General features: G+C 45.9%; 1 protein-coding gene across 2 annotated transcripts in view; it reads left to right on the top strand.

The window, feature by feature from the left end:
* ERN1 (endoplasmic reticulum to nucleus signaling 1) overlaps window positions 1-12,784 on the top strand; it is an 80,253-nt gene that overhangs the window by 22,883 nt on the left and 44,586 nt on the right. Inside the window, exons 1-2 of one of the 2 annotated variants that reach the window (XM_047833885.1) lie at window positions 2,485-4,297; window positions 4,421-4,541. In XM_047833885.1, the coding sequence (XP_047689841.1) occupies window positions 4,250-4,297; window positions 4,421-4,541 (169 nt within the window). In that variant the 5' untranslated portion in view covers window positions 2,485-4,249. Of the gene's footprint in view, window positions 1-2,484; window positions 4,298-4,420; window positions 4,542-12,784 lie in introns of those variants that run through there. The other variant, XM_047833886.1, reaches the window with a different exon arrangement.

Genomic DNA, 12,784 nt, shown 5'->3' with positions numbered 1-12,784 from the left:
CATCAGAGAAGAGAGCCCTAATGGCTGAAATGGCTGGGTGAGGAAATGTGCAAGTTCATTACTGTGAAGCAGCATTTTTAGATGTTCAGGTACAAATGGTTCTCAGCTTGCTCAGTATCCCAAAAGGCATCTAGAAGCTTATTTAATTCACGTTAGCGATAGCAACTGTATCTGAGGGCAGGCAGCTTTCAGAAATGTCGGGGGAAAGGCGACAAATTTTGTCATATTAATTTGCCATGTGAAAGAATTACACCATTCAGAGTGTCTCTCCAGACATTCTAATTGGAATTTGTCAAGAGCCTTTAAAGAGGAGAGAAGCTTGTGACAGGGTTTGTGACGTCCGTATGGACACTGTGATTAACTGTTGGCACTCTCAGTTGCTAAATTCAACTTCTAGCCAAACCTGGTATTTTTAAGATTTTCATAAGACTGTGTTAGTTATGTGATTAGTGTTTTATTTCGATTCACCAACCAACCATAGACAATTGCTCTTCCTGTGGTTTCCAGGATGATCAGACGAGGCAGGTGGCTTTTGTTTCCACACTAGTAATGAAGCAGCACTGATATGTTTTAGTAAATATTGACCCTTTTTAATACTAATACCGTGATAAGCTATATTTGGGGGCATTTAGTTCATTATCATTGTACTGTAGGCTTTAATAGCAATGACAAAACTCATCTATTCCTGGATGCACACTGTCTTACTGAGGGACCTCTTTGTTTCTAAACTTTTATTTCTGTTTGTTGGATATTAATGATCAAAGGTGGTTGAGTTGCCTAATATCCTGAGGGGCTTGCTGAAGCTCCTCTAACTTTGAGCTTCTGTCCCACCTGCTAACTTGTCCATCTTCTTTCCGTTTTATAAAAAATTCATCGCAGATTACATGATCATATCATAGAAAATTTAGAAAATACAGGAGAAAAAAAACTGTTGCCATAGTTTTGTAATATTTCTTTCATCTTTTTTCTGTGTGTGTGTATATATATATGTGTGTGTGTATATATATATGTGTATATATACACCCATAGAAATACAAAATAAACATGAATATATGTAATATAATAAACATGAATATATATAATATAATAAACATGCATATATATGTATGCATATATATGTATACATATATGTGTGTGTATATGTGTGTGTGTGTGTGTGTGTGTGTGTGTGTGTGTATTCATGTTTATTTTGAGGGAGAGACAGAGAACATGGGGGAAGGACAGAGAGAGAGAGAGGGACAGACAGAATCCCAAGCAGGCTCTGCGATGTCAGTATAGAGCCCAATGTGGGGCTCAATCTCACGAACTGTGAGATCGTGACCTGAGCTGAAGTCGTGTCAGATGTTTAACTAACTGAGCTACCCAGGTGCCCTTCTCTCCATATATATTTTTAACGGTGCATGTGTGTGTGTGTGTTTTAGGACTGTTTTGGATTGCGAGTGACAGAAATCTAGTTCCAACAAATGTAAGCAAAGAGGAGGAGTTTCTTGTAAGGGACAGTGTGTGTCTGAGCCCAATGACAGGAAGTTGGCCTGAGGAACAGTAGAAGCCAGGGCACTCTGTCCGTCTTTCAGCTGTGTTTCTTCTCAGGCTTCTTTCTCTGTTTCAATCTTTGTCTCTCTCACATCCAGCAAACATCCACAGAAATCTCTCGAGTTTTAATTCCTTACCAGTTGAGCGACCAGAGAGTTCACAATTCTTGTGTGATCCCAAGACCTGTTGTACAAAACAACAGGTAGAGGGGCCTCGGCAGGCCTTTCCACCTACCGGTCCCCGGGTATGCAGGCACTCTTCCCTTTTCATTCATTCCAGCTCTAGACTGCCCCCAGCTGATATGATCTCAGAGTCCCACGTCCTGCTGCAAACCCATCACTTTCTCAGTGGGGGATAGCCTTAAGTGTCCTTTAGCGACAGCCCTTAGCCGTCTTGTCCCAGGGCCACTGTTCTGCAGGCCCATGTGCTCCGGGCAGTGTCCGTTTCTCCAGTTCAGGTGTGAACAGGTTCAGATGAGTCTCAACAGCGGTCTATAATCTGCAGGCTAAAATAATCTTATCCCTAAAACACTTGGTATGCACGACCTCTGGATTCCCAGCTAGGGCAGGCACCACCTTGAGGCTTCTGTTTTCCTAGCCAGGTCGTACCCAGACTAATTTCCTAGTTCCCAAGATAGAGTTAAAAGTCTTCCTCTGATTTGGGGCTTTACACTGAGAATAGACTCCACAGGCAGTGATAAAGCTTGCTCTTGTTTCTTCCATTCCAGGTGAGTGGGCCCCAGGGGCTCTGGGCAAGGTAAAGGGTGGACTTCTTCACCTCTAGGCCGGAACCACACAAGAGCGGAGATGAGTCAGGCTCTGGCAGCTGCTTCGCCCCCTCTGCCAGTGGGTCTCCACAGGAATGCAGGGACTGGGGTGTCTGTCCTGCCATCTCAGGCTGCTTTGGAAAGAGCCATCGGGCTTTCCTTATTAAGGTATTAGCTGGGTGCCATCCTGGTTCTTACCGAGAGTGGGCAGGTATTATTTTAGGGTTAGGCTGCCTTGCACACATAAAGCCCCAGTCTTTCCTGTTTAGTGCTACAAGCCAGCCATACTCCTATATTTAAAAATTTTTGTGCCAAAATCCAAACTCTCACAGGATAAGCAAGTTGCGTTGGCCAAGTTTTAATTTAAGACCCACAGGAACCAGGTAGCTTATGGGACAGTATGGTGACAAAGAGAAAGTCTCATTACAGGGTTGGCATTGCTGGGGGCACCTGGGTGGTTCCATTGGTTGAGTGTCCCACTCTTGATTTCAGCTCAGGTCATGATCTTACAGTTTGTGGGATCGAGCCCCGCATCAGGCTCTGCTTGGGATTCTTTCTCTCCCTTGCTCTCTGCCCCTCGTCCACTTGCACAAATGCTCTCTCTCAAGATAAACAAACATTTAAAAAAACAAGCTGGAATTGAATACCTCAAAAGGGTGTTGTCTCAGGAAACCTTATCAGCTATCACCTGCACATGGATGTATTGCCTGTGCGCATGCATGAGCCCCCCCACACAGCTGTTCCCATGGCAACTGCAGATGAGGGTACAGTTCTTAGCAAAACTGGAGGATAGGCAAAGAAAATTTGTCCAGTATAATTATCACCACGGTGTACATTAAAATTTGGACTCTGTATTTTTCACATGAAAATGTATAGAAGCGTTTTTCTGTGTTGCTGTAACTTTTCCCAAGTGCTATTTTAATGATTACATAATATTCCGTTGGGTGTTTGTAGTTTATTTCAGTCATTTAGATATTATTGGAAATCCAGATCTTTCTAGTTTCTGTGTTTGTAAATGGGAAATGGGATATGATAAGCATATCAATTGTGCACACACGTTTTTCTGTTTCTGGAACTATTTCTTTAGGATACAGAATGGGAATTATAGGATCAAAAATCTGAGCATTTTTATACTTTCCAGAAAGATTGCACTGACTTATAATTTTCATTGGCACCAACAATGGATGAGAAAGTGAATTTCACCACCTTTGGTTGCTTTCTGTAAAGAGTGTGTGTGTGTGTGTGTGTGTGTGTGTGTGTGTGTGTGTGTTTTAATACATTAAGCATAAAAAATTTTATGTAAATTACATTTTGACTGTAAGTGAAGAACAATTTGCATTATATTTTTCATATATTTTCTTTTATAACCTCTTTTGAAATCTTGGTGTTTTATTGTTCTATGAACTTTTCTTTTTCTTTTTTTTTTTTTTAACTTATTTTGAGAGAGTGCATAAGCCAAGGAGGGAGAGGGAGAGAGAGAGAATCCAAAGCAGGCTCTGTGCTGACAGGATGATACGGGGCTCGAACTCAAAAACCATGAGATCATGCAGACACTTGACTGATTGAACCAGCAGGCTCCCCATTGTATGAACTTTTTACGTAATGAGAGCTGTTTTTCCTATTTTGCTTTAAACACTTTTCCCTAGCTCTTTGCCTTTTTAAAATTCCGTAAGTGCACGTGGGCAAGTGTGGGTGTGCTGGCGTTCTTCTTTACCAGTGAGTCTTGCAGGATGACCAAGTTTTAGAAGGTGCAGTATAACCAAGAGAAGGAAGTCGGTTAGAAAGCTGAGCATACTTTCTTCCTCTGTTTCAGTGGAGCTGCCCGTGGATTATTTCAGAATCCCTGTCATTGTTGTGTCAGGTGATAAGCCTGTCTGTCTGCGGGAAGGATTGCTGCTTAGGGAGAATAAAGCAACTGGGATCTAGTCCTGACTCAACTGTTGTCTAGACATGTGCCTTGGATGCGGGCTCTCTAACCTCAGCGTCTTCATCTGTGAGGTGGCAGATTTTAGAAGGATAACTTTTGGAGTGGGGTGGGGCGGCGGTGGGGTGGGAGGGTCTGTCTGTGGTTGTACGTGCCCAAGATGAAGATTACTATTGAACACGAACATCTCATTGCAGATTTTTGGAAGTCCCAGCACAGTGACACTTCCCGAAACCTTGTTGTTTGTGTCAACCCTGGATGGAAGCTTGCATGCTGTCAGTAAGAGGACGGGCTCAATCAAATGGACTTTAAAAGAAGGTAATATGGATATGGTCCTTGATTGACCTGGGCATTTGCTCAGCTACTTCCCAGGAAACATATTCCAGAAAAACAGTTATACATTTTAATAAAATTAAAAAGGATAATGGAGGCAAGGAGAAGAGAGGGAATTATACTCAGAGGGTATGTTTACAGCTTGAATTGTGATTATTCACAAAGTGCATCAGTTGAAGAGGAAGCTTTATCTTTTTTTTTTTTTTTTCTTCTGTCCAGATTTCATGTTTAAATGGCTCTAGGCTTTTCTATTAATAGTTCTGGCTGGTAGGTCTTTTACAAAGACATGCTGCATTAAATTTTTTTTTAAGTTCTAGCTGATGATTAGAATCTTGTAATCATAATTATAAGAACTATCTTCTGTAACCTCAAATTACTCGTTTGTTTTTACAGAGGTTAAACTACTTGAGGGCTGTAAAGCTTGACATTCATCCAAGTTAGCCGCTTTATTGGGTCTTTACATTGAGGGAAGTGAAACACTGAACTTGTTTCTCATTTAATCTACTCTGCCTCCGTTTTATGATCTTGTCTTGCTGGTGATAGTTAGCACGGTAGAGTCCTACAGCTGGGAAATTGTATATGATTTCCAAAGCAATCGTCCTGGATAAAGCTATGCAAAGCCAAGGATTTGGGGCTTTCAGAGTCCAGTAATAATTCTGATTTGGCCCTAGATTAGGGTCTGACCAGCATACTCTTTTTCGTCACTGATCTGTGACTCATTATTTACATGAGCACAGCAAGTGTGTTTCTTTCGCTAATAAAATGTTCTCAGAACAGTGTTTTGAATGGAAAAATATTGGCATATATCGTAAGGTGACACATCATTTTATCAAGCCAACAGCAAACCTGGTTACGGTCCATAGATGGCGGCAGCTGGGGCATCACAGACCACCCTGCCTCACCTGTCTGAGTGGGTCCCTGCTCGGATCAGCAAGAACCTCAGGCAGCCGGAAGGACCAGCTTTCTCAGGAGTGAGTGGCCACAAGAAGACTGTAGGCTTTCAGCATTGTATTACAGCCTCCCGGAATGTTATCTGTACCGTCTCTCCTTCGTGTTTAAGCCTTCTAATGTTTCTAAAACAAAAGTAGAGTCCTTTAAATTTCACAGTGTCTGATTTTGTCCAAAGATGAAATCAATAAATCCTCAACAAAAGGTTTGAGAGAAACACTTTTTACCATTGAATGTTAGGGCTGGGCCACGGTTTTCTAAGGGCCTCTGGGAGGTGGTAGGAACTGCTCTGAGCTTGGCCAGCTGAGAGCAGGAAAGATTTCTGAAGCTGTGGTGAGCTGAGCCTTGTGAATTTCTGTCGGGAGTGAGGCCTGCAAAGGAGGCAGCAGGTCTAGGTCCTGTTTGGGAGGGGCTTAGGGAGTAGAGGTGGAGGGAGAGAAGCAGAGGGCATGTTGAGTCCTACGGTAGCATCCTGGCTTTTGCACCGGGACGAACAGGAAGCTGGGACCATTAATATGACTGAGAGTGAGTGACTCAACACTAATCCTGCAGTGCAGTGTGGGAGTGTGGGCCAGTGACAGAGAGGCCAGAGCTGTGGGGCAGACCTGGAAAGGGGAGCAGGGGGATGGGAAGAGGTGGGAAGGATGAGAGGCGGGACAGAAATACAAATCAGTGGAATCCAGGAACAGATTAGGGAGGCAGAGCAGGGAGGTGTTAAGAGACACTTAAAGGGAGAATTTGAGAAATCTCAGTAAGGTCTGATAATTTCAAGTGATGTTCATTACGTTCTAAGTCTCACTGTTTTTCTGAGAATAGACTGGCTTTTTATTTATTTATTTTATTATTTTTTTTAACATTTATTTATTTTTGAGACAGAGAGAGAGCATGAATGGGGGAGGGTCAGAGAGAGAGGGAGACACAGAATCTGAAACAGGCTCCAGGCTTTGAGTTGTCAGCACAGAGACCGACATGGGGCTCGAACTCACGGACTGCGAGATCATGAGCTGAGCTGAAGTCACATGCTTAACCGACTGAGCCACCCAGGCGCCCCTAGATTGGCTTTTTAAAGTTAAATTCAGCCCTGGATACCAGTCACTATATATATTTCTACAATAGATGTAAACACTGTGTATATTACAGTATATCTATGTATTTCTACACAAAGGTTAAGGGTGATAATGCATAGAGACCCTGAGTTTTTGACTTAGTTTTGATCTTGCAATTATAACTAAAGATTTCAAAATTGATATTTCTAAACCATTAATCTGTAAATCGCCTATAATGGTATCCAGATACTGTTCCAGGCCCTGTGGGTACAGCAAATGAAAGAAACAGACAAAATCCTCTCCCCCCTAGAGCTTTCATTCTGGCAGGAAACAAGGAAATAAATTACGTAGTGGTGATAAAAGCTATGACTTTATTGAAGAAAAATAAAGCAGGGGAGTGGAATAGAGAGGGCCAGGGGTGGAGGTGGGGGTGGGGGCTGCAACTTTGAACAGTGAAGGCCCCACAGAGAAGGCGCCATTTGAGCAAGAACTCAAGGAGGCAGGGGAGCCTTTAGGCAGAAGGCATAGTAGGGGCGAGGGGGGGAGAGTCCTCCGTGGTGGAGGACTTGGAGTATGGGAGTGGCTGCAGGGGGGGCAGGGAGTAAAGGAGAGGAAGAGGAGTAGGAGATGAGAGCGCCAGTCCTGCGGGGATGCCATGCTCTCTCCATACAATATTTATTACGGAAATGCCCCCCTACTGTCCTGGAGTGAAAGGTATAGACAGTACCCCCCCCCCCCCCCGCCCCACACACACACATACACAGACACACAATTTCAGAAAGAAATACATGTATTATGCAGCTGGTAATCTAACAATGGACTAATAGAAAAGTAATTCTTACTCACCTACATGTAATTTAACATGTAAATACCCCCCTACATGATGACACTCCGCCGTGAGTGAATGTGGTGCCCGCCAATGCAGACTGATAAAAACACCAGGACATTTAGCGGTGCCCGCATCTCCAAGATGGTGAGCAATTCTTGGTAACGCTCCACACGTCAGAAGTGCGACCTTGCCTGCTTTATACAGTAGTTAAAGTCTGGAAAGATTACTTGTATAAAATTATGCAAAAAGTACTTTTGTGCTTTTACATAAGTGAGGTTGTAGGCTCCAGGGATTTATCAAAGGTTTTTGGCCTGTGGGAGTGTCTAACGGTGTACAGATTTGACATGATCTTTGGCTGTGCAGTGCCCGCCGCCCCCCCCCCCCCCCCCCCCCAGTCTCTGTGACCGCCAAGAAATGCCCCTCACAGATTTCCTGAGTGCTGCCTGGCAAGCCGTGCCCTCCCCATAGAGGTATAGCCTCCCAATAGAGGTGTAGGGCCAGGTGGCTGGCGTGTGAGGCTGTTGGCCTTTTTGAAGCCACCACCGGAGACATCTGATCAGGGGAGCGACTTGCCCTGGTATTGCAGACTGATGTTTGTGTCCTTCCAGAATTCACATTGAAGCCCTCCCCCACAATGTGGTGGTATTTGGAGGTGGAGCCTGTGGGATTTAGTTGAGATGAGGTCATGAGGGAGGGACCCTCATGATGGGATCAGTGGCCCTTTTGGGAAGAGGAAAAGCCCAGAGCCTTTGCTCTCTCCCACCATATGACAACACAGTGAGAAGGCTGCCGTCAGCAAGCCAGAAGCAGGGCTCTCACCAGAACCCAGCCCTGCGGACAGCCTGATCTTGGGCTTGTAGCCTCCAGAACAGTGAGAGGTAAATGTCTCTTGTTTAAGCCACGTAAACTGTGGGATTTTGTTAAGGCAGCCTGAGCTGGCTAAGACACCTGGCCTCCACTTTACAGGGTTAGCAGGTGCCATGTTGAGACTGAACTGATGAGGCCAGGAGGAAGCTGGAGACCAGGCGGAGGCTGCCGCACCAGTCCAGGCAAGGGAGGCTGTGGGCTTGGGCCTGAGAGGCAGTGGGGGATCAGAGGCAAATGGAAGAAACTTGCAGATGCAAACAGACCCCTTTAACTCATCAAGCTGGGGCTATGCACAGTATCTACCTGTTACTCCATTTCATGGTTTCCTGACTGTTTACTTGTTTCAGGGGCCAACAGACTGGGAGAGTTTTGTTTTCTTTTTTCTTTCCACAGAGTGGTTTTGGCAGGTGCGTTTGTTCCTCACCCAAACATGTGTTGCCATTCCCAGAAATGAAGATTTCTTACACCACAGCAGCGAACTGCACCTAGTACAGAAAACGAGTTTTATTTGCTTTCAGAAACTAACGAGTTCTGACACCACGCGAGGTGCAATCTTTCTAGGCTGTGATTTTGTGACTGTAGCAACAACACTGTCTGGCTTTGTCTGAAATTTCACCAGTGGAGATAGTTGAGTGTGTGTTTCTTTTCTGCACTTTCAGCCCAGATGCAAACAGAAAACACTGCTGCCCTGTTTGGCGTTAGATTGGTTTTCTAAAGCTTGCTTTGGCTTGGTGGGGTTGAAAGGACTTTTTTTTGGTATTGCCTGGGCTGGTTTAAGGCTTCTTGCATTCACTTTGAGATACCATTTGACTAAAATTAACAAGCTAACTAGGATTATTTGGAAGAATAATAAAGAATAAACTAGATAGAATAGAATACAAGAATGAAGTTACGTGAAATTTGAAGAAAATCTTCCCGCCTGAGTTTACCTTTCTTAACGTGTGCCTCTTCCCGTAGTTCCTCCTGGTGCCGACAGCCACGGCCCCCCCAGTCTGGAGAGTACGGTGATGCTCTGCTACTTGGTCACTGAGTTCTGTCATGTAGACTGAGGTAGTGTCTCTTAAATGTGGCTCCTTTTTTTTTTTTCAGTTTTTATTTATTTGTTTTGAGAGAGAGAGTGGGGGATGGGCAGAGAGAAGGGCGAAAGCGAGAATTCCAAACAGGCGCCACACCATCAGCACAGAGCCCGACGCGGGGCTCGAACTCCTGAACTGTGAGATCATGACATGAGCCTAAACCAGGAGCTGGACGCTCAACCGACTGAGCTACCCAGTCCTTCTAGCCAGTATCTCAGCCAGACTCATTTCCTAGATCAAGAGGACAGCTTCCTGGCTGCCTGCCATCTCTGTTGTCCTTCACCCATCACGCTGCTCTCAGACCTGCCCTCTAATGAGACCACGGACCAGGCTGCACCTCTGCTGAGATAGCCTCGGTGCCGTCTAAGGCAGTGCCCTAAGTGTGGTCTGCCCACCTGTGTTACCTGTCCACGAGAAGTACAGAAGGGATCCTAAGAGTCATCCGTGCTGGGTTAGAGTTTTCAGTAACTGGTCCCTCGCCACAGAGAAGGCCCCAGTCCACAGAGTGAAGTCTAAGCCCCTTTGCATGCATGCGAGGTCCTTCACCATCTGGCCCTCACCCCATCTCTAGGCCTCAGCAACATGGGGCCTTCGCTCATGTTCCCTCCCCACCAGCAGCCTGCAGCGTTGGACAGGCTCCTTATAGATCTGTTAAGATCCCCTTCACCGGTCACCTTCTTGACCCCTCAAGCAGGGTGAGCTCCTTTCCTCATCTGGATTCAGGGCACTTTGTGCTTGTGTTGTGAAACTTTGTTTACATTTGTCTTCCCACTGAATTCTAATTTCTTTATTATTTTCTATTGAAAAAAAAATTTTAACGTTTATTTTTTTTTGAGAGACAGAGCACAAGCAGGGTAGGGGCAGAGAGAGAGAGAGGGAGACACAGAATCTGTAGCAGGCTCCAGGCTGTGATCTGTCAGCACAGAGCATGATGTGGGGCTTGAACTCACAGAGATCATGACCTGAGCTGAAGTCAGACGCTTAACCGACTGAGCCACCGAGGCGCCCCTGAATTCTAATTTCTTGAGGTTGGGCTCCCTAGACAGCCAGGGATGCTCAGTAGATGTCTCAGGCACCTGATGCTGACTCGGGTCCCGGAACCCTCTGACTAGATGTCTTTGGGGAACCCTGAGAAACAGATGAGCCTGGACTCTGCCCCCTTGGGATGCATTATCTGTCACCTGGACCACTGTCACGGCAGGTTCCAGTTCCAGTTTCTGATCTGGAGTTTCGTATGGCTCTTTGTGACTTTTTGCTGTCGGTTTTTCTCTCCTGTCCCTCGGCAGCGAGCACGTTCCTCTGAAAGAGAGATCTGCCTTCAGAGGTGTGATGGAAACATGAGCAGGGAAGTGTGAGAAGGGGCAGTATTTCGTTCATAGTTCTAATCTGTCTTCTCTTACTGAATTTTCTAGGCTTAAGATATGCATTACTCCCTTTCTACCTCATTGCTTAAGCACAAGAAAAGTGTTTATTTGCTTTCCATTGTTTGGGAGGACTGAAAATTAAGTTGTGAGAGAGGATATGAGAGGGGCCTGTTTTGAGTATCTTGAAAATGTGTTTTCTTTGTCGTGTTTTCCTTTTTATCATGGAAGATTCTAAACATACGCAAACTTAGAGACAATGAGAGGTACAAACCCTCGTGTCCTCCTCATTTAGCTTCTGTGAGAACCAGCTCGGGCTCAGTCTCCTTGGTACCCCCTCTGGCGTCCTCCCTCAAGCTTGGGCTTTACCTCAGAGTGACACGTCTCTCGTTGTGAGGAGGTCTCTCAAACAGCTGTCACTACGCTTGGTGGCATAGATTTCCACTCCAGTGGGTATTCTTTGCACTCTTACTAGGTCTGTGTCGAGATCCAGCTGTGAATGTTGAAGCACGTGAATAAAATCCTTTTTTGGCTGTAACTTCGTTACCTGTCCTTTCATCTTGGCCTGACCGTGCAAGGTTTGATGGCACTCTGGTTACTCACGAACGGATTCTGTGAAGCTCTGACATCTTGAGAGGCGTTTGGGCTCAGGCCATAGCATTGAATTGTCTTGCCCTCCCCCCTTTAATTCTTTCACTGGTGATGATAGTGTGTGTGTTTAGGTCTGAGTGACTCCTGTCAGGGTGAAGGTGAGGAAGAACATGGTAGAATCCGACTGCCTCTGGAGTGGGAGCTTTTTCAGGTTACTTTGGCATGTCCCCATGATGGTCTCTGTTGAGCGTGACATCTGGTGACTCGCAGAGAAGACTTGTTAACGTCCTGTCCCAGTTCAGGTGAGACCTGGAATTCGAGGGTTAGCTTTTGGTGAGATGTCCGCTTTAAAATGCTCTCCTTGGTGCGCCTGGGTGGCGCAGTCGGTTAAGCGTCCGACTTCAGCCAGGTCACGATCTCGCGGTCCGTGAGGTCGAGCCCCGCGTCGGGCTCTGGGCTGATGGCTCGGAGCCTGGAGCCTGTTTCCGATTCTGTGTCTCCCTCTCTCTCTGCCCCTCCCCCATTCATGCTCTGTCTCTCTCTGTCCCAAAAATAAATAAACGTTGAAAAAATAAATAAATAGCTAAATAAATAAAAAAATAAAATGCTCTCCTTATCAAAGCTGAACTTTGAGAAACGTTGGAGACTTGCTATCTTACACGTTGGACCTCGCAACTTCAACGGGAACTTGAGGTTCAGATTGCAGAAGCACCTTTCCTTTGGGGGAGGAAGTGAGCTGCCGCTGGGGAGAAGCATTCCCTAACAGATTCACTTGAGTGCGTGGAACATATTTGGGGAAGCTTACCTTTTGAGTTCAGGGAGGGTGGACGGCCTTGTTTTACGAATGATTTCTGTAAGAAAAGAGTATTAGAACCGTAAGCATTTTCTTGAGGAGATGCCGGTGGTTCGTTGCATTCAGACCAGCCAGTCTAGCTTCACTGTCTTCTAGGATTAAAATCCCCATGTCCTCCTGAGGTCCTTCTTGTCCCCTGCGTTTTTTTCATCAGAACTAAGTTCTCTTGATACGTTCCCCCTCCTCCTGCCGCCCTTCCTCCCCCTCCCCAGCACGGTGCAGGCCGCTGTCGCCTCCCTCACTGCGCTTTTTGACTCCTTCCCTGTCTTGTTCACTTTGTGCCCTGATGCCTGCCCATCTGACCTGCCTTCGGAGGACTCCGATCCCGTCTCTCTTTTGCTCGGAAGCCTCCAGTCAGCCCCTGGCTAGCACCCACCGTGTCAGTGCTGTCACAGCATTCTCCTCCATGGCCTCGCTGCCTCCTGTCCAGCCTTACTGTCACTGCTTCTCAGAGGGAACACTTTGCATTCGCCAAGGCTGTGTCCTCGTTGCCACAGATGGGGTGATGCTTCTTCACTCATGCTGTCAGGTCCTCCCACCCTCTGAGCCAGCCTCCGTTACGAAGCCTTTCTTCCCCGAGTACACAAGCCCTCAGCGACTTCCCTCACCTGGGAAATCCTGTGGTGTGTACCACATGCTTCGGCAGTTCATCAGATA

The sequence above is a fragment of the Prionailurus viverrinus genome, chromosome E1, assembly GCF_022837055.1.
Source record: "Prionailurus viverrinus isolate Anna chromosome E1, UM_Priviv_1.0, whole genome shotgun sequence".
NCBI lineage: Eukaryota > Metazoa > Chordata > Mammalia > Carnivora > Felidae > Prionailurus > Prionailurus viverrinus.
This window is presented reverse-complemented; position numbering and strand designations above follow the sequence as displayed.